The following is a 26,609-nucleotide window of genomic DNA, read 5'->3' as shown; positions in this document are numbered from 1 at the left end:
CCCCCTGGCTACATATACTGGGGACATATACCCCTGCCTACATATACTGGGGACATATACACCCTGGCTACATATACTGGGGACATATACCCCTGGCTACATATACTGGGCACATATATCCGTGGCTACATATACTGGGCACATATATCCGTGGCTACATATACTGGGCACATATATCCGTGGCTACATATACTGGGCACATATATCCGTGGCTACATATACTGGGCACATATATCCGTGGCTACATATACTGGGCACATATACCTCTGCTACATATACTGGGCACATATACCTCTGGCTACATATACTGGGCACATATACCTCTGGCTACATATACTGGGCACATATACCTCTGGCTACATATACTGGGCACATATACCTCTGGCTACATATACTGGGGACATATACCCCTGGCTTCGTATACTGGGCATATATACCGCTGGCTACATATACTGGGCACATATACACCTGCCTACATATACTGGGCACATATACCCCTGGCTACATATACTGGGCACATATACCCCTGGCTACATATACTGGGCACATATATCCCTGGCTACATATACTGGGGACAACTGGCTTTTTGTCATTATGTGCATTTACTGGTGAAAAGCTGTCTCTTATTACGTGCATTTACTGGTGAAAGGCTGTCTGTCATTACCTGCATTTACTGGTGAAACGCTGTCTCTTATGTGCATTTAGTGGGGAAACGCTGTCTCTCATTACATGCATTTAGTCTACGTGTCACGGAGATCTGAACGTTTGGTTTGATGTGTCACGACTCCAAAAAGGTTGGGAACCACTGCCCTATACATTCCAAATCTCAAGTAATTAATTAATCACCTAATACCCCACTCACTCAATGATCTATAGGACGCACTCAATGGCCTTTTAGGATTGATCTATAAAGATTAATCTGAAAAGTCACTATATTATCCATGGAAACTATTAGCTCGTATCCTCTTTCCCATGGACCTATTCACACCAGAAACACCATAATCACCAACCCAGTAACAACAAACTAATAATCGCCATCATTCGCCACCATAAAATATACCAGATGATCCCCCTTCACCCAATTCCACTTCTCCCCTAGCTGATCCCTATCCCCCTCCTAGTTAGACCTTCCAGAACCTATACTCTTTCTTGGTTGTTAAAGGGACTCCGAGCAGTACAGAAACTATGGAAAGATGCATATCATTTTAAAGCTCCCTTTCTCCTCTTTCCAATGATATATAAACCACCGCCCTACGCCTTTTAGTTTTCGCTATTTTCGCGATTGAAATTGCAGCAGCCGCGATTTCGATTACGAAAATAGAGAAAACTAAAAGGCGTAGGGCGACGATTTAGGGGTCGTCAGAAAGAGGAGAAAGAGAGCTTTAAAATGATATCCATCTTTCCATAGTTACATTGTATTACACAGGGCGACTATTTCTGCTGAATGGAGCTGCTGACTTTGAGAAAAAGTCGCCCTGTGTAATACAATGTAACTATGGAAAGATGGATATCATTTTAAAGCTCTCTTTCTCCTCTTTCTGACGACCCCTAAATCATATATCTCGTATATATCATTGGAAAGAGGAGAAAGAGAGCTTTAAAATGATATGCATCTTCCCATAGTTTCTGCACTGCTCGGAGTCCCTTTAAGCCCTATCTATAACTAGAATATACAGGAAAAACTGCATCTATCTTGACATGTTGTGTGAATACACTTAGATATGATGCTAAAACGGAGAGTAAAACTTTAGATAGGAGTTGTTATGTTTCACTTTAATCAATGTCCCTTATTATGGTGCATTATATTGTATTTATGTTATCTTTAAGGGAACGTTTATTATTCTTACAGTGGTGACATCTAACTCCTTGACAGTGAGTCATGAAGTCGATACCTTCCTTTAGAATATCCGTTCATCACAAATAGGACAATTTTCTACTATATCAAACAAGATGACACAATCTCTCTGTATGATGTGTATTATTATTGTTTATTACTGTTTATATAACCCAATAAAAATTTATTGGAAAAAAAAAAAAAAAAAAGTCAAAAATAGTGAGATATCTTGCAGAGGGATGCAGCACTCTTAAAATTGCAAAGCTTCCGAAGCGTGATCATCGCACAATCAAGCGTTTCATTCAAAATAGTCAACAGGGTTGCAAGAAGCGTGTGGAAAAACCAAGGCGCAAAATAACTGCCCATGAACTGAGAAAAGTCAAGCGTGCAGCTGCCAAGATGCCACTTGCCACCAGTTTGGCCATATTTCAGAGCTGCAACATCACTGGAGTGCCCAAAAGCACAAGGTGTGCAATACTCAGAGACATGGCCAAGGTAAGAAAGGCTGAAAGACCACCACCATTGAACAAGACACACAAGCTGAAACGTCAAGACTGGGCCAAGAAATATCTCAAGACTGATTTTTCTAAGGTTTTATAGACTGATGAAATGAGAGTGAGTCTTGATGGGCCAGATGGATGGGCCCGTGGCTGGATTGGTAAAGGGCAGAGAGCTCCAGTCCGACTCAGACGCCAGCAAGGTGTAGGTGGAGTACTGGTTTGGGCTGGTATCATCAAAGATGAGCTTGTGGGGCCTTTTTGGGTTGAGGATGGAGTCAAGCTTAACTCCCAGTCCTACTGCCAGTTTCTGGAAGACACCTTCTTCAAGCAGTGGTACAGGTAGAAAAACATGATTTTCATGCAGAACAATGCTCCATCACACGCGTCCAAGTACTCCACAGCGTGGCTGGCAAGAAAGGGTATAGAAGAAGAAAAACGAATGACATGGCCTCCTTGTTCACCTGATCTGAACCCCATTGAGAACCTGTGGTCCATCATAAAATGTGAGATTTACAAGGAGGGAAAACAGTACACCTCTCTGAACAGTGTCTGGGAGGCTGTGGTTGCTGCTGCACGCAATGTTGATGGTGAACAGATCAAAACACTGACAGAATCCATGGATGGCAGGCTTTTGAGTGTCCTTGCAAAGAAAGGTGGCTATATTGGTCACTGATTTGTTTTTGTTTTGTTTTTGAATGTCAGAAATGTATATTTGTGAATGTTGAGATGTTATATTGGTTTCACTGGTAAAAATAAATAATTGAGATGGGTATATATTTGTTTTTTGTTAAGTTGCCTAATAATTATGCACAGTAATAGTCACCTGCACACACAGATATCCCCCTAAAATAGCTAAAACTAAAAACAAACTAAAAACTACTTTCAAAATTATTCAGCTTTGATATTAGAGTTTTTTGGGTTCATTGAGAACATGGTTGTTCAATAATAAAATTATTCCTCAAAAATACAACTTGCCTAATAATTCTGCACTCCCTGTAGTTCCATAGGCTTTTCTCCTGTCAGACTCAAAGCGCTCAAGAGCTGCAGCCACTAAGGGTGCACTCAAGAGGCCACCCTGCAGTGTTAAGGAGTTTTGCCCAAGGACTTCTTACTGAATAGGTACTGACCCTAGCCAGGATTTGAACTCTGGTCTCCCATGACAAAGGCAATTCCCTTAAAGAGAACCAGAGACGAGGCACCCTCAAGTATTTTATTACATTTATCAGTGGGAACATGACAGTAAACACCTACCATGCCAGAATAATAAAGTTGAAAGCACACAGCTGAAACGCTGCAGCAGCAGCCCTGCTTGTCTATAGTCTCACAGAGGCTAGACAGCACATCCAGAACAGCGTATAACCTGGAAGCAGAAGGGGTATGAGCCGGCGGCCATATTGGATTTTCCTGGAGCAATAATGGATAAACACTCAAAAAGGCACACCAGAGTGGCAAAATTATCAGGTAGAGCATTTATTCTTTACAAGCTATCGCCTGATGTGTTTATTTTGTGTGAATCGATCATCTATGGTATCCTTTAAACAGCACACTAGCCAGCCTCCTGCATTAATGTCAGTTTTGTAAAAGAGAATGTATGTCAGTGCAGTACACCAGTAACAGTTTGTTCATCAGCACATTAACCTTCCAGGCAGTATGAGTCTCTCGATTTTACACCCTAAAAGCGGTAACATTTTTCATTAGCTTTTGGAGAAAAAAAAAAACAATACCAAAATTGTTAATGTTGGACAAAGTACAAACTATGAGCTGTGTATCTGTCACACTCAGAGGCATGACAATAGACCCTGCAAGGGATGCCTCTGCAGGGGGGCCCAGAAGCCACAGGGGGCCCATGGGGGGAAAAGTTTGAGAGACTGACAGCTAAGGGCATGGAGATAAACGTATTCTGCTCTCGCACCATTGTTATATTGACTGCATGTGTCCACTACACAGATGGACTCCTACACACTTTGGAATTTGTACACTGTCCCTGCTCCCTAGGGTTCGTAAAAAACATCTGTCTCACTGCTGCAAAGCTCAGATGACCATATATACAAACGTACAAACAAAAGAGTCACATTTTGAAAAGAAGTTGACGACTTTCCCTTTTTCACTCCTAGATTCTTATCACACAGGCTAATGACCTTATGCCATCAGATTACTTTTACAACACAATGGAGTGGAGATTGATGCCTTCACTGTTGCTGCTTCATTGAGAGCTTGGTAATTGGGACCAAGATCTTGTAAAAACAGTATCAATCAGTGACATTCTGAATGTTTTGTCAAAGTTATGGTGGGTTTACACCATACAATTTTAGATTCTTCTGTTAGATTTTCTGTTAGAATGCATAATTAGATTATTTTCTGTAGAGAATGGTCATTATCTCTGGTGCGTTGTCTTCTGTTTATCTCCTGCTGAGTAGAACAATGCCTAATTGCTCGCAGATAGATCGTAAGATAGATAAATTTCCAACATGTTGAACTTTATCTATCTGGCAGGGAAATCTAACCGAAAATTGTATGGTGTAAACCCAGCATAAAGCCTAGTCTACACGAGACGATCCGGCGGCTCGATTAGCCGACGGATCGCCTCTTCCCCATCCCCGCGCGTACCTGCCGCGTCCCTGTCCGCGCTTGCGTCGGATTCGATCCCCCGCTCGTCCCCGCCGGCGCAGCTTATCTTCCGCTCGATTCCCTGCCATTGTCCCCTCGTGGGGAACAGCCAGGGAATCGGCTGCAGCAAAATCGGACCTGTCGGATGTTATCAATCGAGCCGCATCAGCGGCTCGATTGATAAGTACTATCGGTACGTGTAGACGGGGCTTTACAGTGAATACCATATCTTATGTTCAGCATGTCATTGTTGTTCCTCCATATAGCATGTGCTCTCATTTGGTAAAATAATACAGCTGTGTTTGTATTTATGTACTGGGAGCAGAGCTGCAACAAGGGACTTGTCAGCTGCAAGGGGCTGGAGGAAGCCCCGGGCAAGTAGATCTGGGGTTAGCATAGATTGCCTGACATTTCCTTTAAGCCTAAATGTTTTTATCTGCATGGGGTAAACACATTGGTCCTCAGTTTTCCTGTGCAACGAGGGGGGCACCATCCAAAGTTTTGCAGGGGGGGGGGCATCCAAAGTTTCGCAGGGGGGCTCAGTGATGTCTAGTTACGCCCCTGGTCACACTCCTAATAGCGCAAACAAAATGCTCTGGTACAGAGAGCTGCTTTCACTGAAAATAGCAAAGTGGTTAAATATAGTAAGTGAGTATGTGGAGAAATAATCAGAAAATACAGTGAACTCGATCCAATTCATTTTACCGCCTATGTTTTCTCCTAGATCATTATTGTCATCTTTTCTTTAAAATATATGCTGCCTGGTATAGAGCACTGTACTGTTTATTTTAAATAGATACCGTATTTTTTCCCTCAAAAGAGGGAAGAAAAAGTCTTATGATCCAAAGACAGCACAGGGCACTGGCATAGTAGAAATGAGTGAGAACTGAGAAGTGCAAGCAGCAGCTTACCGTCACACAGATATACTTGTCCCAGGCTTCCTCACTCTTGCCCTGCTGTCCTCATGCCTTTGTGATGTCATACTGCGGTCAGAAGCTTCATAGAGGATGCTGGCTGCAATGACTGGGGGTTTCACAGCTTTATATGGCCCCAGCTCGCAGGCAGACAGGAGCAGGAAAAAGGTGGGTACCGGTTGGATGTGGGGACAGCCAGGTACGGTGAGAATAAGGCTCTCACCGTGAATCCATTGAGTCGCAAGTCATGCCGTAATGTCCCTCGTGCCGGTCCCCAGTGCCCGAAGTGACTCATCACTGCAGCATCGGCCCCAAATTGGAAAGCTGGGCTAGTGGCAGAATTAAGCAGGGGGGTGGTGGCTGGTAGGAGGGAGAGGGAAGGATGCAAGGGGATGAAGGGACAGCCAGCCGCAGTGTTGAACCTCCCTGGTGGTATGATTATTTCCAGATTTTAGAGTCTAAAAGCAGTGCATTTTTTCACCCTTTCAGACTATAAAACCGTGAAACAATCAAGCCGCCAGAAAGCCTGCAGCAGCCCCTGCACTTACTAACCTCCCTGGGATCCAGCGCTGCAGTTCTCCCTACAGACTCCAAGTGGCGCTGTAACCCAATAGTGATATTGCCGGCTGTCATGATGACTGGTGGCGATCTCACCAGGGGGATGCAGAGCCTTGGAGGACAGGAAGAAGAATGGCTGCCGACATCTGGATCCCTGGGGAAGTGAGTGAAAACGCCTGCTGTGCGCTATTGCTCTGCATAGGCCTCACAGTGGTCACCACGAGTCTAGCTCGGGGTTATCGCTCTGAGCTGCAGATTTCTAACCCCGAGCCTGACCTCGGGGTTACCACCAGGGAGGTTAATGGAGCATTCAGGCTCTCTGGCAGATGTGGGGGAGGAGAGAGCTGAGCTAAGCTCAGCACATTATTCATTGGGGGATACTGTTAGTCTCCTAGGTCACAAGCGGAACAAACTAGGTTAGAGGAGGTCACAAGGTGGGGCAAAGGACTACACAGGGGAGAGAGGGGGACATATAGGGAGAGAGGAAGACACAAAAGGGACAGAGGAGGACACAAGGATCATAGAGAATGACACAAGAGGGACAGAGAAGGACACGGGGGACAGAAAACACAAGAGGTACAAGGGAGGCATAAGGCACAAGAGTAACACAAGAACTACGGGGGGGGGGGGGGGAGATAGGGGGAGAAGATCTATTAGACACCTCTGCACCATGGATGCACTAGGTTTAGTATATTTTTTTTTATACTGGTTTTTGTCCTCTAAATCTAGGTGCATCTTATGGTCAGGAGTGCCTTATAGTCTGAATACATGAAGTACTTGCATACAGTTTATGCATGAAGAGCAATACATACGCATTAGCTTCAAATAACTTTTCGTCTTTGGATTTATCTCCAGAGAATTCATTCCTCTTTCTTAGTCTAGCAGGACGACGATATGGGCCTGTCTGGGCTAAGACACTTTCATCAATTTCTTTCTTTACTGTCTCAACACCCTAGAAAAAGAAAAAGCTACTATTTTCACATAATAGATTAAATCATACAAAATATTTTACATTTCTGTATCAAGTTAATTTAGAACACAAGATAAAAAAAAATATTTTGCTTTAAGTGTGCCAGAGATCTGAAAAGAAGAAGATTTGATACTCACCCGTGGCTTTCTCCAGCAGCATAAACCCGTCTGAGTCTCACGCTATCCTCCCGCGGTCTGCCAGTAACAGGCTCAGTCAGGTTCAGTCTGGGTCTTCTGCGGATTCCTAGTATTTTCTTTGTTCAGAAGAATTAAGTTAAGGGCCCTTTTCCACAAACTGTGCTTTGCGGTCACAAGTTGAGCTGGATCGTAAAAGTGATCGGTACAAATAAAAATTATTTGAAACCGCGGCCACAGTTTCCCTGAAATGCTTGTGTTGTGATTTTTTTCCCCCAGGTGCAATAGTCATCTTGCCACAATCAGTCTGCAATTCAGCTCCTATACCTTGTATAGAAGTGAAGGAAAATCACATAGCAATCGCACCGCTGTGTGATTTACCCCATGATTTGGCAATTTCTCTTTTTTTTCCCCCGCCACATATTGCAAACGCACCACAATCAAGAAGTACGCGTGACAATTCGCAATGGTGTAAATTAGAAGGAAACATGATCACATCACAGCACTATTGTGTTTCCTACTGCAAAAGAGGCCTTAATTATCATACTTAAAGACATTAAAATTAAAGATGGTGGCAAAATTTAGTATTTATAAAGTGCAGACATCTTCTGCAGCACTTTAAAAAGTATACAGTCCTGTCATTAACTCCTAACATAGTAATATGTCCAGAATATATATCTATGCATATGGATATACTTAGCTATGTAAGATTGTTACCATGACACATTATCAGGGGTCGAGTGGGGCGTGGATGCGGTTGGACGGCGTCCACTTACTATTTCTTCAGCGTGGACGCCATCCACCCTGGCATGTTCGGAGGGGAGCAGCGCAGAGAAGAGGGAGAGCTGTGAGCAGCGGCGGAGAAGGGGGGCCGTAACGTGCGGGCAGGACTTACCTCTCCTCGTTCCGGTGCCAGATCTGCGTGCCGCTGCTCTGGACCAGACCAGACTTGCGGCAGTGGAGTGCTCGCGCCGGAACTAGGAGAGGCAAGTCCCGCCCGCTGCCCGCACGTTACTTCTGGAGGGGACAGCGAGGGAGAGAGAGCACCCTAAGGTGAGGGAAGGGGGGAGGGGATGGCCCCCCCTTCTCCACCGCTGCTCACAGCTCTCCTTCCACTGTGCTGCTCCCCTCATGCTGGGGGGGGGGTTCACATATATACTGGGCACATATAACCCCTGACTACATATACTGGGCACATATACCCCTGGCTATATATACTGGGGCACATATACCCCTGACTACATATATACTGGGCACATATACCCCTGCCTACATATACAGGGACATATACCCCTGACTACATATACTGGGGCACATATGCCTCTGGCTACATATACTGGGACACATATACCTCTGGCTACATATACTGGATCATATACCCCTGACTACATACAGTATACTGGGACATATACCCCTGACTACATATACTGGCACATATACTGGGCACGTATACCCCTGGCTACATATACTAGGCACAAATACATCTGGCTACTTATACTGGGGACAACTATAGACCTGGCTACCTATGCTGGGGGTACCTGTTTTGGGGGAACTGCTGTCAGATTATCTGCATTTTTGTGGAACCGCTGTTATGTATTTTGGGAAACAGCTACCAGATTATGTGTATGTTAGGGGAACGGCTGCTGCCAGATTTTGTATGTTTGGGGGACCACTGCTGCCAGATTATATGTATTTTGGGTGTTGCGTGTATTTTGGGTGATCCGCTGCCAGGTTTTGCGTATTGTGGTGAACTGCTTGCAAATTATGTGTATATTGGGGGAACTGCTGCTGCCACATTGTCTATTTTGGGGGAACCACTGCCATATCTGTATTTTGGAGGAACTTCTACCAGATTATGTGTTTTTTTGGTGAAATGCTGTCAGATTACATCTATTTTGGGGGGATACACTACAGCAGAGCTCAAACTTCCCCGGCAGACCTTTTAAAATCACTGCTAAGGTCATGTATATTTGGCCCCACCCGTGACCACGCCCACATTATGCTTGACCACGCCCATTTTGACGCCCAGGTGAGTCCACTCACCTCTTTTCCCAGGACTAGACCCCTGCACATTATCATTGCATTAACTCACAGTAGAAATGGTATGATGTGTAGATGCAATGGTAAATAAACGAATATGACATTTAAAAACAATTCTTAAAACCATGCGAGCAGCAGAGCTCTAAATGCAGATTGCTGGCCAGCACAAACTGCACACTCCCACCACACACATGCAATTTGCATTCATCTTATCAGAAGTTCTCAATATGGCCTCAGCATCTTCTTATAGCGCTAACTGAATGCCAGATGAAAGGTTCTTGCTTTGGTTAGTATAAGCAGAAGCATCCTTGACTAGAGTCCAGTTCATGGATAATCTTGACCTTTAAAGAGGAACGCTTTAGTGTGAAAATAATGTAATAAAGTGCTTAAGTTTTACAATAATTCTATATAAATTAGGCAGTGTTTGCCCATTGTAAAATCTTTCCCCTCTCTGATTTACATTCAGTCATGTATCACATGGTGACATTTTTATTGCTGGCAGGTGATGTCACTGGAAATGGTTGCTGCTTGTTTTTTTTTGGGGGGGCAGTTGGAAACAGCTGTTATTCTCCACAATGCAACAATTCTCCCACAGTGTGATGTCAGGACCTCAAAGCTGTGAGGCGCTGACATCACACTGTGGGAGGGGTTTCACCACAATATCAGCCTTACAGAGCCCTCTGACGATCCGCTTGAGAAAAGAAATAGATTTCTCATGGGAAAGGGAGTATCAGCTACTGACTGGGATGAAGTTCATTTCTTGGTTACGGTTTCTCTTTAAGTTCAATTCTAGGCTGGCATACTGTGCTGGCACCCGGCTAGTGCACACAGCAAATGTACTTATAGTTATATGCAGACTTCAATATCTTCAACCATATATTTTAGGAAGTGTCAAGGGGTAAAGTGCAAAGCTATGCATAAAGGTGGCCACTAATGGTCCAATTTCTAGCGAAAAATCGTTCGAGCGATCAGAAATTCTGCTCGGATAAAAAATCGTTCACTACAGCATCAACTAACCAATCATTGTTTCCTATATATCACGACCAACAAGAAAATCCAAATTTTGGTTCGCCGAAAATTCAATAGGACGATTGTTTTTATAATCGTTCATTATCGATTGTGCCCATCAACTGAGATTATTTACAACCAATCCGATCAGAATTTCTGATCGCTTGAACGATTTTTCGCTAGAAATTGGACCGTTAGTGGCCAGCTTAACAGCAGCACTGGCCCGGCATGAATTAGTCATTTACTCACTTTTATACTTTAGATTTATAAGATTACCTTTTCTAAACGTGCTACCATAAATCAGTAATCGTTAAAGCACATGAAAGATTTATGAAAAGAGGCAAAAAACTTAGATTTTAGTTTTACCAAAGAATCTTTCAACTTGATAAATGTAAATTTTGCCTTCTTAAAACAGAAGTTATTTGCCATAATTCAACTTCAAAGATCAACTTTAACCAAGGATTGAACGTCATCTCAATCAGTAGCCGATATCCCCATTTCCATGAGAAGTATTTTCAATTCTCAAATAGAGCTTTAGGGGGGTCTGCATGGCTGATACTGCAGTGAAACGCCTCTCACAGTGTGAGGTCATGGCCTTGACAGTGCAGTATGTGAACCTCATTGCATTTTGGGAAATAATAGCGGTTTCCAACTGAATTAGGGAGGGTGGAGTACCGCATTCAGTCACTGCACATAAACAGGAAAGAGACATGTGCGCACGCGCGCATAGCAACAGAGGAGGCCTGACCATCAGAACGGGTCGGCGTCCCTCCACCATCTTGGGAAGGAGAGAGGAGCTGCATGGGACACAGCGTCGGGAGTGTAACAAGCGATCGCTACACTTTGCCGTCCTTGCAGGAGCGAGGAGAGGTAAGGCACACCAGCAGTCTTCAAATACCTGTTAACTGATTTGTAAAGGCATTTTAGCAGCTGCTCTCTTAATCCAATGTATTTCTCTTGCAGAAAACTTCTTTATTTTGCCTTTATCTGCACAAACTTGTGTGTAACTCTGAGTCAGCCACAAATCTTTTAACAGTACGATGATCACGCTTAAGTTTTTTTTTTTTATATGAGACTTTTTATTGAAATTTTCAGCATAGAAAAACAGCTCCCAAAGAGGAGTAAACACAAACATAACAAAAATAAAAATTAACCTGGGTGGGTTACAGTCCAAATTTCAGTGAAAAATTTAAGTCATCACAAAGTCTTTGTTGTTTTAATATTGATGATTTTGGCATACAGCTTATGAAAACCCAAATTTCCTATCTCAAAAAATTAGCATATTTCATCCGACCAATAAAAGAAAAGTGTTTTTAAAACAAAAAAAGTCAAGTTCAAATAATTATGTTCAGTTATGCACTCAATACTTGGTCGGGAATCCTTTTGCAGTAATGACTGCTTCAATGCGGCGTGGCATGGAGGCAATCAGCCTGTGGCACTGCTCAGGTGTTATGGAGGCCCAGGATGCTTCGATAGCGGCCTTAAGCTCATCCAGAGTGTTAGGTCTTGCGTCTCTCAACTTTCTCTTCACAATATCCCACAGATTCTCTATGGAGTTCAGGTCAGGAGAGTTGGCAGGCCAATTGAGCACAGTAATACCATGGTCAGTAAACCATTTACCAGTGGTTTTGGCACTGTGAGCAGGTGCCAGGTCGTGCTGAAAAATGAAATCTTCATATCCATAAAGCTTTTCAGCAGATGGAAGCATGTAGTGCTCCAAAATCTCCTGATAGCCAGCTGCATTGACCCTGCCCTTGATAAAACACAGTGGACCAACACCAGCAGCTGACATGGCACCTCAGACCATCACTGACTGTGGGTACTTGACACTGGACTTCAGGCATTTTGGCATTTCCCTTTCCCCAAGTCCCCACAGTCTTTCTCCAGACTGACACCTTGATTTCCGAATGACATGTAAAAGTTAATTTCATTCACTTTGGACTACTGAGCAACAGTCCAGTGCTGCTTCTCTGTAGCCCAGGTCAGGCGCTTTTGCCGCTGTTTCTGGTTCAAAAGTGGGTTCATGCTTCCATCTGTTGAAAAGCTTTATGGAGATGAAGATTTCATTTTTCAGCATGACCTGGCACCTGCTCACAGTGCCAAAACCACTGGTAAATGGTTTACTGACCATAGTATTACTGTGCTCAAACTGTCTTCCAAGATTGCACTGTATTTGGCTCCATCCATCTTCCCATCAACTCTGACCAGCTTCCCTGTCCCTGCTGAAGAGATGCACCCCCCGAGCATGATGCTGCCACCACCATATTTGACAGTGGGGAAAGTGTGTTCAGAGTGATGTGCAGTGTTAGTTTTCCGCCACACATAGCGTTTTGCATTTTGGCCAAAAAGTTCCATTTTGGTCTCATCTGACCAGAGCACCTTCTTCCACATGGTTGCTGTGTCCTCCACATGGCTTGTGGCAAACTGCAAACAGGACTTCTTATGCTTTCTGTTAACAATGTCTTTCTTCTTGCCACTCTTCCATAAAGGCCAACTTTGTACAGTGCATGACTAATAGTTGTCCTATGGACAGAGTCTCCCACCTAAGCTGTAGATCTCTGCAGCTCGTCCAGAGTCACCATGGGCCTCTTGACTGCATTTCTGATCAGCGCTCTCCTTGTTTGGCCTGTGAGTTTAGGTGGATGGCCTTGTCTTGGTAGGCTTACAGTTGTGCCATACTGCTTCCATTTCTGAATGATCGCTTGAACAGTGCTCTGTGGGATGTTCAAGGCTTTGGAAATCTTTTTGTAGCCTAAGCCTGCTTTAAATTTCTCAATAACTTGATCCCTGACCTGTCTTGTGTGTTCTTTGGACTTCACGGTGTTGTTGCTCCCAATATTCTCTTAGACAACCTCTGAGGCCCTCACAGAGCAGCTGTATTTGTACTGACATTAGATTACACACAGGTGCACTCTATTTAGTCAATAGCACTCATCAGGCAATGTCTATAGGCAACTGACTGAACTCAGATCAAAGGGGCCGGATAATTATGCACACACACCACTTTGCAGTTATTTATTTGTAAAAAATGTTTGGAATCATGTATGATTTTCGTTCCACTTCTCATGTGTACACCACTTTGTGTTGGTCTTTCATGTGGAATTCCAATAAAATTGATTCATGTTTGTGGCAGTAATATGACAAAATGTGGAAAACTTTAAGGGGGCCGAATACTTTTGCAACCCACTATATATATATTTATATATATACAGATAATATTGACAGCATGCATGGGATCACAGAAAGAGAGGTAGATAGCATAGTGTTTGTTTTAAGAACGGCAAAAAAATAAAGCCCAGAAACTCCTATTGGGTTGGATCATATCATATATTAGGATTATAAGGGCATTTATTGAGCTATATGTTGAACTGCGACGTTAATGTCTAAATTGGGTATACAGTAATAGTATCTGAAGAATTAACCCATTTTTACCAAATTTTGTTAAATTAGGTTGATGGGGCGATTGGTAAGTCAGTTTATAAAGAGGTAAAGCCAGATTCACCAATCTCTTCCAGTCAGAAAGTTTTTTGTTTTTTGCTTCCATTGTAGGACTAGGGATTTCCTGACATAAAACAGTAGGTTTTGAAGGAGTTGTTTTTCCCATCGACTACATGCAGTATCTTGTAATATAGCCAACATACAGGCTTTAAACGTGAAAACGTCAGCCAGGCCCAGAGTATCTCTAAGAAAGTGGGTTACCGATTTCCAGTAACTATTCACCTGGGGACAGAGCCACACACAATACATAAAGTCTGCTTGTTCTCGACTACACTTTATTTCGCCAAGTGCAGCAGTTGACACACTCGGAATTGTTTGTGGTACACATCGGCATAAAGCATAGTACAAAGGCATTAGAAGCATAGTAGTGCAAAAGCATTCAATGACGACAGACAAAGACATTAAAACCAGGTAGTGCAAATACATGTACAGAGAAGGGAATTTAGGTATTGTAGTGCACACTACATGCGGTAACCACAGAATAGGTAAACATTAATTTAGGCCTGGGTCACAGATGTGCTATTTAGTTTTCCTGTGTGTGTGTGACTTGAGTTCAGAAGGAACACTGCTTAGGGGAAAAAAAAAAAAAAAAAAAAAAAGTTCCTGTGCCTGGAGGTTTTGGTGGAAATAGCCCAGAAGCGATGGTCTGAGCGCATGCGGTTGAACAAGCGGCTGCCAGGATGGTGTGGGTCATTCGTGATCCTGTAAGCCCTTGTTCTCAGCCTGGATGCGTGGAGAAGGTCCAGAGGTGGCAGGGGTGAACCAATGATTCTTTCCGCTGCATTGATTACTCTTTGTAGTCTGTACCTGTCACTCATGGTGGCTCCCCCATACCAAACGATGATGGATGAGCACAGGATTGACTCGATGGTGGCAGTGTAGAAGCCAGACAGCAGCTCCTGCGGCATACCAAACTTCCTGAGTTGTCTTAGTAAGAACAGCCGTTGCTGTGCCTTCTTTTGGCATTTAGTGGTGTTTTCACTCCATCTCAGGTCATTGGTGATGGTGGTGCCCAGAAACCGAACACTTGATACTCTGGTGACTTCAGTGCCTTCGATGAATATCGGGCTGAGTGGGGGGGACTTTTCCTGAAGTCGATAACCAACTCGACGGTCTTTGCAGCGTTTAGGACAAGCATGTTGTCCTTACACCAGTTGCAGATTCGCTCAATCTCACTGCGGTAGGTGCATTCGTCCTCTTCACTGATGAGACCAAGGATGGTGGTGTCATCTGCAAATTTAATTACCTTAACGCAGTCAGCAGTTGAGGTACATCTGTTTGTATACAGGGAAAACAGGATCGGAGACAGTACGCAGCCTTGGGGGGGGGGGCGCCAGTATTTGTGGTTCTCATTTGGGAGAGGCAGCTGCCAAGTTTAACCTGTTGCGTCCTGTTTGTGAGGAAATCCTTGATCCAGGTGCAGAAATTTCCGTCAAGCCCAAATTGCACTAAGTTGTTGTACAGGATGTTCAGGCAGGTCGTATTGAAAGCAGAGCTAAAGTCTAGGAAGAGGATCCTGGCCTAGGTGTTGGGTCTGTCCAGATGTTCCATGATATTTGCCAGGCTGATGTTGATGGCATCCTCTATGGACCCGTTTGCCCTGTATGCAAATTGAAGTGGATCTAGGAGACCGTTGGTGGAGTTTTTCAGATGGGTGAGGACCAATTTTTCAAGGATCTTCATGACAGTTGAGGTAAGGGCCACGGGTCTGTAGTTGTTGAGATCCGTAACACCTGTTTTTTTGGGTACTGGTATGATGGTGGACCTTTTAAGGCAGGAGGGTACCTTGCCAGCCGACAGGGAATTCTGAAAAATGGAAGTCAGCACGGGGGCTAGCTGGCTAGCACAGAATTTCAGGCACATAGATGACACGCCGTCTGGGCCAGAGGCTTTCCTAGGATTTAGTTTCCGGAGGTGCCTGAGTACGTCAGACACCTGGACTACTGCTGGTTCTGGGAGGGCACTGCCCTCGGGTTTCCTACATGGGTTGGTTGTTCAAACCTGCAGTAGAATTCGTTGAGTTTTTCTGCTAGTTCGAGGCTTGGGGGTGCATGTTGTGGAGAGGGTTTGAAATTTGTGGCTGTCCTAAGTCCTTGCCAGACTTCCTGTGTGTTGTTTGAGAGTAGGCGGAGCCCCAGCTTGTTGGAGTAGGCCCTCTTTGCGGTGCTAAGTTCGCGCTTGAGGGTGTATCTGGCTTCCTTGAACTCCTCCGGTGTTCCGGACTTGTGCGCTTCTTCCTTGATTTTCCGGAGCCGGCGTAACTTGCCGTTAAACCAGGGCTTGTTGTTAGGGTAGACCCTGAAGGTTTTTGTGGGGATGCACAGCTCCTCGCAGAAGCTTATGTAAGAGATGACGTTCTTTGACCAATCCTCCACATGATACACTTGAAACAGCAACCATCATGTAAAGAGCTCGTTCTTTTTAAGCGGACAGGGGACAGAAAAGTCTGATGAAACCACTTTAAAATAATTAGTTTATTATCATGTGAGGCAACAACTGATTTATAATACTCTTCAAAATCTTCCCAGTCTACTTTATTAAAGAGACTAACAAAATGTTCAGCCTTATTTCTTCTATCCTATAAGTTCCTATACCTGTTCTAATGTGGTCTGTGATACTGCAGCCTTTTCTAGTTGCACAGTGGCTGTTTATCTCTGTTATATGATCTAATCTTCTCTCTTCTGTCGGCTCTGTCGGCTGAGGCTGGAATATGTGGAATGTGCTGTGCTGCTTGTCATTGGCAGAAGCTATACACACCCTCTCCAAGCTCAGTCATAGACTTAGTTCCTCTCAACCTATCACATTTTAGTTAGAAGCCATGTCTTTTGTTTTAAAATGTTTTGTTTAAAAATGGCAATTACAAGCCAGGATTGCAGCAGGGAGTGACAGAAACAGCACAGAGGGGCCCAGGAGAACATAATGAATAGAATGGTATGCTTTTTATTGTAAGAATTTTAGAGTACAGATTCTCTTTAAGAATGGTCTCGGTTTCCAGCCATCACCTTCTTAGAGACGTAATTTTAAGGGCATGACTAGATGACAACAAAAAAGTATAGTATCTGGAGATCTGTTTAGTTCTATCATTTTGTAGAAGCAGGTGTTCTACGCCTGAAGGTGTTAAGTCTATACTATATAATCCAATCTGGGCCTGTACAGCGTGTCTAAGCTGAAAGTACCTAAACAAGGCATGTCTGGGTATACCAAATTCCACACAAAATTCCACACAAAATTGTGAAAAAAAATTTAAAGCGGCCATCAGAGAAGAGTTGATGCAAATATGTAATATTATGTTGTCTCCAGAAGCAAGGATTAGTCAGAGAGAGCATTTCATGATTATATGGTGGTCAAAAACATCAAGGGGAAAAAACTGACTTGGACCAATTAATTGTCAATCCACACAGAGAGCCAAATCTGTCATAGGTGTCCAATACAGCGTCCAGGGATGGCCCTGGATCTGCGAGATATACCAGCATATTGTCTGCGTATAAGGATAAACGTTCTTCTATCTGGTTAACCTGCAGACCATGAATTAGTTGTGATAACCGAATAGTTTGGGCTAGGGGCTCAACAGCAATAGCAAACAGAGGGGAGAGTCAACACCCCTGCCTTGTGCCACGCTCAATATTAAAGGTATGGGATATTATCGAATTAACCCTTATTTTAGCCTTAGGATAACTATATAAGATACTGAACCATTTCCTGAAATTAGGACCAAACCCAAATTTCTCCAAAACAGCTATTACATAGATTCAATTGAATCGAAGGCTTTGTTGGCATCAAGTGATAGAATCACTCTAGCCCCAGCATATGGATGAGGGTACTGAATATTTGTTAAAAGCCTTCTAACATTTAATCTTGTGCATCTACCAGGCATAAAGCAGGTCTGATCAGGATTAATGATAATGTCAATGTGTTAATTGAGTCTATTAGCTAAAACCTTCGTAAGAATCTTGATGTCTGTATTCATTAAGGAAATCGGGCGACATGCATCACAAGAAGTCGGGTTCTTGCCTGGTTTTAAAATAAGGGTTATTAAGGCTTTGTGCATGGTATCTGGAAGTGATCCAGCCTCAAACACGTGTTGGAATAGCTTAGTAAGATGTGGCACAACCAGTGTTTTATTTTTCATATACCATTCGGTTGGAATGCCGTCTGGCCCTGGGGCTTTATTGGTTTTGAAGGAGGAGATAGCTAAGGTGATTTCATCAGAGGCTATAGGGGAGTCTAACTCCAGCCTAGCCTCTTCCAATAAGGATGGTAGATCCAGGTCCCCCCAAAAAACCCAGAGACCAAGGTTGGCATTTCCCAATTTGCAAGAGTAAAGTGTGAAGTAGAATGTGGTAAATACGTTAGCAATCGCAGCAGAGGAGGTGCATAGGCATCCAGTGTCATCTAATATTCTAGGGATTGCTAATGATTCGGTGTTGGATTTGAGTAGATATGTCAGAAGTTTGCTACATTTATTACCGAACTTAAATTGTCTTTGCTTATATATTAAATCCCTGAATTTGGTCCTATCTAGTAACTTCATTTCCAGCTGTCTACAAGCTAATTCCCACTGAATATAGTTTTCCCGAGTTGGGGCCTGTATCAGCTGGGTTTTGGCTAGTTTAGAATCTTTTTCATAACATTGCTGCAAAGTGGTTTCATTTTGCCGAATTGTAGACATTTAAGCCCATGAATGAGCCTCTAAGAAATGCCTTACTGGCATCCCTACAAATGTGTGCAGTGGGCTAGCTGCATCCACATTGGTTCGCCAGTAATGAGCCATCTCTGTCCGGCATTCCCCGATTACCTCCTCATCCTCTGACCAGTAAGGACCCATTTTCCACAAGGATGATGACCTGCCCCCCGGGAGGTATAACATACCAAAAGAGAATGATCAGATAAACCGTGTGCTAAGTAAGTAATTGATTCTACTAGGATCAGGAGATCTCTAGAGCCCAGGCACATATCAATATGTGACAGTCTTATAAGAGTCTGAATAGCAGGAGAAGTCCCTGCCATCCGGAAACTTCCACCTCCAGACATCTTGTAATTCATACTGGGAGAGCCAGTTGTGGGTACATTCTGCCCGTACCATTCATTCTGTCCAACAGAGGGTCTAGTACAGCATTAAAGTCACCCCAGGACTATGAGAGGGCTATTCATTAGATCATATAACTTGGTAGAAAAGCGCTCCAGGGTCTGTATATTGCAGGGCGGAGGAATATATAGAGATGCTACAATCAGTGATCTATTCTCAATGGTGCATTTCATAATAACAAAATTGCCATTTGGATCTATTTTGATATTAGATATTTGACCTGGAAATGATTTATCAATGAGAACCGCAGTTCCCCTTGAAAATGATGAGTAATGAGCAAGGCGATATGAAGTAATCCAGGGTTTTTTGAGTAGAAATAAGAGGAGTTTCCTGAAGACAAATAATTTGGGGAGATAACTTACGCAAGTAATCGAAGACCAAGCGTCTCTTGATAGAACTGTTCAGCCCTCTCACATTCCAGGAGACTAGTTAAATGTGTGTCATAGTGGTGGATTAAAAAAATATACAAAGGAGTTTCGAATGTCATATCTTTCTATGCTATATAACCTGTACTGAGCTGTCATATTCATGTTACTGTAAATCAGGACCTCACCCACAAAAAAAAAAAAAAAAAAGTAAAAACCAAACCCTCCCCATCCCCTGTATTAACCAGCTTAGCCCCCTCCGCACCCTCCCCCCCCCCCCCCGAGCGCAGCTTGGCCAGGCAGAGCTGATGACGTCATCAGGAAGTCGCGTTCTGCGATCGGAAGGGGTGGGGGATGCCGCTGCTCAGCGGCCATCATGTAGCTGGCGCTAGGCTAGCTACATGATTTACAAAAAGAATACATTTAAAAAATAGTGCTGCGCAGCCACCCTGGCGCAATCAATAGAACGCCAGGGTGGTTAAACCACAAAGGATTTCTTTCCCTAAATGATAAAAAAGGTAAAAAAAAAGGGGTACAATAGAGACAGCTCATGCACCCCGGCTCAAGGAAATATTCATATCCACAACTGCTTGTGAATAGGTCTGTCACTTTAAAGGGAACCAGAGATGAACGTTTCACACAAAATAAACATATCAGTCGATAGCTTGTAAAGAATAAATGCTCTACCTGATAATTTTGCCGCTCTGGTGTGCCTTTTTTAGTGTTTTTATCCATTATTGCTCCAGGAAAAATCAAATATGGCCGCCGGCTCATATCCCTTCTCCTTCCGGGTTATATGAGTTGTTCTGGATGTGCTGTCTAGGCTATATGAGACTATGCTGCTATCTAGGCTAAATGCAGCCTTTCATCTATGTGCTTTCATATTGGTATGATCTGCCTGTAGGAAGTGTCACTGATAATAACTGCAGTTTCATTCCTATGAGAATCTAGTGCACACAGAGCACACAGGGATCATATTACAGCCACAGAGCTTCTCTCTCAGGAGCAGCAGCCCCTCCCAGTCATCACAGCTCTCAGTATGCAAAGCAGAAGATCTAAGCCAGGAGGGGGAAGGCTTGGGCTTGAAAGGACTCCACAGAAGAGTGACTCAGCTATAATGATTCCAGGTCAAACCTCGACTGAATAGTCGGTGGATTCTTATCACAGTTGCTAATAGACTAATTAAGCAGATAACAATGAAACTAAAAGCAGGGTAGGTGTTTACTGTCATGTTCCCACTGATAAATGTAATAAAATACATGAGGGTGCTTCATCTCTGGTTCTCTTTAAACATAAAACTGTTAAAAGCATTATAACTGTTCAGGAACATCCCAGTCCACAGCACACTCCAGTAACAAGTAACATTCAGAGTATAAGAAGGAATAAGTCCTCGCCGGCTTGAGCAATATTGATAAGGTGGTGACTGTACTCAGAAACTGAGAAGAAAGGGAGAATTATACAGCTTACCGACTGAGACCAGTAGATGGCGCTTAAGGTCTGAGTAATGGCAAATGATGTATAGCTAGAAAAGGTTTAACCCAGCCATGCAAATACAAAAATGGAACAATTGTGGACAAGGCTCCCCCCTAAACAAGTAATCCTTACACAGAATCACAGGACCATAACCCTCATGTCACATAGCGACAATAAAACTCCCTTTCCATAATGAGAAATAATAGAACAAAAATATTTAAGCATCATTAAAGTGCAACAGGTCAGCACAGAAAATCACCATATAAATGATAAGCATGTCACATATAAACTCTGTAATAATACCAGGAAAGGAGGGAAAAAAGGAAATAGAGAGAAATGGTCCCAATAGAATAAGGTTATGTGAGTGGACAACGCTGCATCTGTAAATAGAAGTAATGTTAGGAGATACGCATTAAAACGCACATGCAGCTAGGCTCCTCAGTGATTGACGATAATAGTCAGCAGAGGAGTTATATCAATGTTGAATGGATAAGCTCATCAAGGGCTGTGAAGGATAAAGTAAAAAGCTTTTTTAGATCGCGATGGTAAAACAGCAACTGTAATGCCTTGCTCCTCCATCCAGGACACAGCGTCTGCAGGAGCAAAGAAGAAATGAAACTTCCCATTGTGTTGTACACGCAGCTTGGTTGAGAAAAGCATGCTAAGGCCTGCTTTCACAGCAATGAAGGTTGCACGTAGCCTTTGAACTTCAGAGAAGTCTTGGTAGATGGAAACTAACACCATTGATCTGCAACTCCAGAGCATCTCTAGCCTTTCTGAGAATTTCTACTTTATCCCTGTAGTTGAGGAATTTAGCCAGGATCGGTCGCGGTGTTGCGCCAGGCTTAGGTGGTCTTCCGGGCATTCTATGCGCATGCTTAATGGAGAAAGTATTAGATAGTGTCAAACTGGCAATGGTGTTCTGAAGCCAGTTTTCAAGAAATGTTTCAGGGGAGGAGCCCTCAGACTTTTCTGGAGTACAGACAAATCGCAGATTCAATCTCCTGGATCGGTTCTCGAGATCATCAAATTTAAGAGAATATTCATTAGAGGCTTTGGTTATAAAGGATTGTGAAGATCTAATAGGGGTTATCGTATCCTCCAAATCACTTAATCTGTGCTCAGCCTCTGCAGTTCTCTCCCTGAGCTTCCTATAATCTGCTTTGACAAAGGAAAGTTCTGTTTGTATGGTGTCCAGCCTGGTAGTGAGAGATAGCTGCATACTTTGTATGGCTGCTAAAAGTTCAGCTCTAATAGGCTTTGTGGGCTCTAACTCCCCTTCCTCCCCTCCTCCTCTGCCTCAGGATGATTGTGTTTACGGCCTTAAGGATGGAGCTTGCTTCTCTGCTCAGCAGTGAGGGGCTTACCGACGTGTGCTGCGGTCTCTCCTTCCTCTGCATCGCTATAGTGAGTGGTGCTGGCCTGCGGGGAAATCTCCATGTCCGCGTCATCCTTCTCCTCACGTGTCAGCCGGGCGCCATCCTGCAGCTCGCCGCGGGCATATTTCGCCAGCTTCTCGGCAGCATCTGTGTGGGCTGGCCGCCCGTATTTGGGCATCTTGAAGTGCAGGGAGGTTCTCTGGCAAGAGGCAGCTGAAACGCCGCTGATCGGGGTAGATTGCGGTGGCGAGTAATGCAGGATTTAGCCTTGAGCCGAGAGAGCACATCCTCACACGCTCATGGCTGGCCACGCCCCCCTCACGCTTACATTTCAATTAAATACCTAAGGTTTTCATGCCTTGTCCAAGGCATTAAACTGTTTTACATTTTTTGGCAGCAGAGAGATCGTTTTTCTTTCTCATATTTCTTAAAAATGGTGGTCTGCTTAATAATGTGGAACACCCTTTTTAGTAGTTTTTCCTTTAATCCGGCTCACCTGGAAAACTAGTTATCAGAGGTGTCTGAAATTGATTTCAGTGATCAAAACAGCCTGAGACACAATACCATTCATGAGATTAATTGAAAAACAAAAAATATTTAATTTTTATGACACTTAAATACAATTCGAATAAAAATTTGGAACGCAGTGTAGTTCGGCCTTTAATACCCTCTGCCCCCTGCATTCTGCATGACAATTTCAAGGAGCTCAATGTCCATCCAACTCTCTTGTCTTTGGATCATGGGCGCTCTCTAGAGCAGGTCCCAGGTTGTTAAGCTGGGTGACATCACGTTAAGACCTATGGTGAACAACACTGGAGCCCACAGGGCTGCATCTTGTCATCATTCCTGTTCTCTCTATATACAAATAACTACACATCCATAGTAAGCTCTGTCAAAATCATCAAATTTGTGGATGACACCACAATTATTGGATTTGTTCGTAAGAAGGATGGACAGACTTACCGCAAGACAGTCTGCAATTGGTGTAGAGAGAATAGGCTAGTCCTAAACACAACCAAAACTGTCGCGATGGTCACTGACTTCAGAAAGCATGCCCACCCTTAATTTATATCAATGGCACCAAAGTCATAAGGGTGCCCAGCATCCACCTCCTGGGCACTACCATCTGACGACCTCACCTGGAGGGCCAACACCATCTCAACCCAAAAAACCCAAAATAGGGCGCAGCAAAGACTCTTCTTCGCCAACTAAAGAAGTTTGACATGGCCCAGGAACTTCTTCCACTCCACCATCGAGTCCTTTGTTCGTTCATCCTGGTCTGGTATGCTGGCTCTTCTCCCAGCGACAGATACAAAACTCAGAGGGTCATCTGTTCAGTGGAGAGAATTAGTGGGAAACCCCTTCCCCTTTTAGACCTAATCTACAACACCAGACTGCAGGCTATAGCTAGAAAGATTGTAGGCGACCACTCCCACCCAGGCCATAGCTTCTTCAGTCGGCTCAAATTGGGTTGGAGGTTCTGGGCCATCCCTGCCAGGACCACAAGGCATAGGAACACTTTTTTCCCTGCAGCAGTTACTCTTGAACTCTCCCCATGCCCCTCTTCCGCCTGCGGTCACCCCCCTCAACACCACCACCACCTTAACTTTAGCTGTCTGCTGACTACGGTTGCTGTTGTATAGCTATAGGCTGTATTACAGTCATTATCTTTTGTATCAAGTTTCTGTAAATCTGCGTTGCTACTTTCTACTTTCAATATGTCAAACCCAATTCTGGGAAGGAAGTGGATAGCTGATGGCTGTCACGTACCTTTGTTGGAAGAGACCGATGTGCTGAGGACAGCAACCCCTGCGACTTATTAACTGGATGCCCTGGAATGGGTACAGTGGTGGCCAGTGAACAAAGGGCAGGAGCGCCAGCAGGACCGATGTTGTGACGCCTAAGCGCTTGACCAAGGAGGAACTGAAGCGCTCCCACAGGCTAGTACTGCAGGAACTTGTCTAGGATAAAGTCTTGTGGCTGTTTTAAAATACTCCAGCTTCCTGTGATCTGTGAATACAAGTATGGTATGAATGGTGCCCTCCAGCAGACACAGTGGGATGCGAAAATTTGGGCAGCCTTGTTAATCCCAAGACAATTTGAGTTCCAATAATTAAGTCTAAAGGTTTTGGAATCAATAAAATGCCCAAATTTATGCACCTGCCTAATTTTTTTCAAACAATTATTGTGCACTTTCTGTAAATGCAATAAACTTCATTTCACTTCTCAAATATCACTGTGTGTGTCTCCTATATGATATCAACTGACATTTTTTATCGTAACCACCAATGATTTATGCAGGAAAACCATGATGATTAACAACGTTGCCCAAACTTTTGCATCCCACTGTACCTCCACTCTTCCAAAGCATACTTGATTGCTAAGAGCTCTCTGTCTCCCACATCATAATTCTTCTCGGTTTCTGTAAGTTTTCTTGAGAAAAACGCTACTGGGTGTACTATGGCTTTAGGATCCTGTCTCTGAGACAATACTGCTCCTACAGCTGACTCTGATGCGTCCACCTCCAGGATATACAGCAGTTCTGGATCAGGGTGTTTCAGGATTGGAGCAGACGTAAAAAGTTGCTTTAACTTGTCAAAAGCAATTTGGGCTTCTGTAGACCATTGGAACTGGACTTGTTGACGGGTAAGTTGAGTGATAGGTAGGATAATGGCAGAGAAATTCTTCCTTCCAACTGTAGATGTCCTGATTGAATTTCTTTAACGGCATCAGTTAATGTTGAGATCTGTTTGCACAGGGTACTCTGGACATTTGCTGCCTCAGCAGTCTCAATCTTCTGGCTGTAGTAATCTATCACGTACCTTTGTTGGAGGAGACTGATGTGCTGAAGACAGCAACCACTGCCACTTATCAACTAGATGCCCTGGAATGGGTACAGGTGTAGCCAGTGAACAAAGGGCAGGAGCGCTAGCAAAACCAATGGCGTGACACCTAGGCGAGTGACCAAGGAACTGAAGTGCCTCCACGGGCTGAGTCTGGTTCTGCAGGGATTCAACCAACCAGTGGACCTGGAAACAAGCGGAGATCCGGTAATCAGGTAAGTATATAGACAGGCAAGAGTCTATAACGGTTCTGGTCCTCGGACAGGCAAGAGGTCGGTAACGGATCGGGTTCTCAGAGAGGCCGGGTTCAGCAACAGAGCGGGTAATCATACAGAGCAGAAGTCAAAACCAGAGTGGGCAGTTAGACGGGCCAGGATCGGCATCAGGAATCAGGCAGACACAAGGTCACGTCACGTGAGTAGCACACTCACAAGCTGCAAAACTACAGCACTGGAGAGTGGCGCTCTCCAGACTTAAATAGGTCATTTGGCACAAGCTGCGTAACGGTTCACGTGCACATGCATACATCAGAGCGCAATGACGCGTACAGACCTTTAAAATGACGCGCAAGCCCGCACGCCATCATGTGCACATCCATATGCAATAGAACATCTACATAACAGACGACCATTACGAGCGCGTAGTGACACGCCAGCACCAGCGTACCCACCACAGCATGCACCCACGCCAGCCATGGTAGAAGCCAGCTAAGTATGCCAGGCCGCCTGCGGACATCCGTGTGTGCCAGCCGCCATAACTAGACAGGTAAGTGACAGTGACAATGGCAGAGTAAGACAGTCCTTCTGAGCTCCAGCCTTCTGACTCGCCAAATCAAACAAAAAAGCCTCAAATCCTCTCTAGATTTGCACCCAGATGGGGAAGAAGAGCAAAGGAGCCTCTGGAGACACTGGGTAGAGTCAAGTGGCAATGATTCAGAAATAGCTCTGACCCCTAACAACCAGAATGGGCCACAAGAGTACTTTTAGGTAAAAGAAGACATAATGTGTGCAGCCAGAGAACAAGGAGAAATGGGCTTTCATGGCACCAAACTATTCTCACGGCTGACCTCACTAGGCACACACTTCAGATAAGACGAGCTTTCAAGCCTCTTCTACAACTCCTTCAAGAAATAAGGATTAGATACAGATGGGGTTACCCGTTTCATCTTCGTGACCAACAGGATGGTAAATCAGCGAATTTCCAATAGCCCTTAGATCTCCATTTGTTCCTGGAAAAACTAAACTTGCCGCCAGCACTCAAGCCTCAACAAGAATGTAGCATGAAAAGTCCGCTTAGGCTGAAACATATGCTACAAGTTTTATATATGTTTCATTGTTTACTCCAGTTCATATTTTTTTTGTTTCAGTCTCAGGTATGAGTTCTTAGTTGACCATCTTTAT

The 26,609-nt window shown here is 44.0% G+C and overlaps 1 protein-coding gene across 1 annotated transcript in view; it reads right to left on the bottom strand.

The window, feature by feature from the left end:
• The window catches only part of TIMM44 (translocase of inner mitochondrial membrane 44), a 473,841-nt gene that overhangs the window by 321,658 nt on the left and 125,574 nt on the right, over window positions 1-26,609 (bottom strand). Inside the window, exon 6 of the mRNA XM_068271176.1 lies at window positions 7,226-7,365. Coding sequence (XP_068127277.1) covers window positions 7,226-7,365 — 140 coding nt within the window. The remainder of the gene's footprint in view (window positions 1-7,225; window positions 7,366-26,609) is intronic.

Source organism: Hyperolius riggenbachi, chromosome 1, assembly GCF_040937935.1.
Source record: "Hyperolius riggenbachi isolate aHypRig1 chromosome 1, aHypRig1.pri, whole genome shotgun sequence".
In the NCBI taxonomy this organism is placed as follows: Eukaryota; Metazoa; Chordata; class Amphibia; order Anura; family Hyperoliidae; genus Hyperolius; species Hyperolius riggenbachi.
This window is presented reverse-complemented; position numbering and strand designations above follow the sequence as displayed.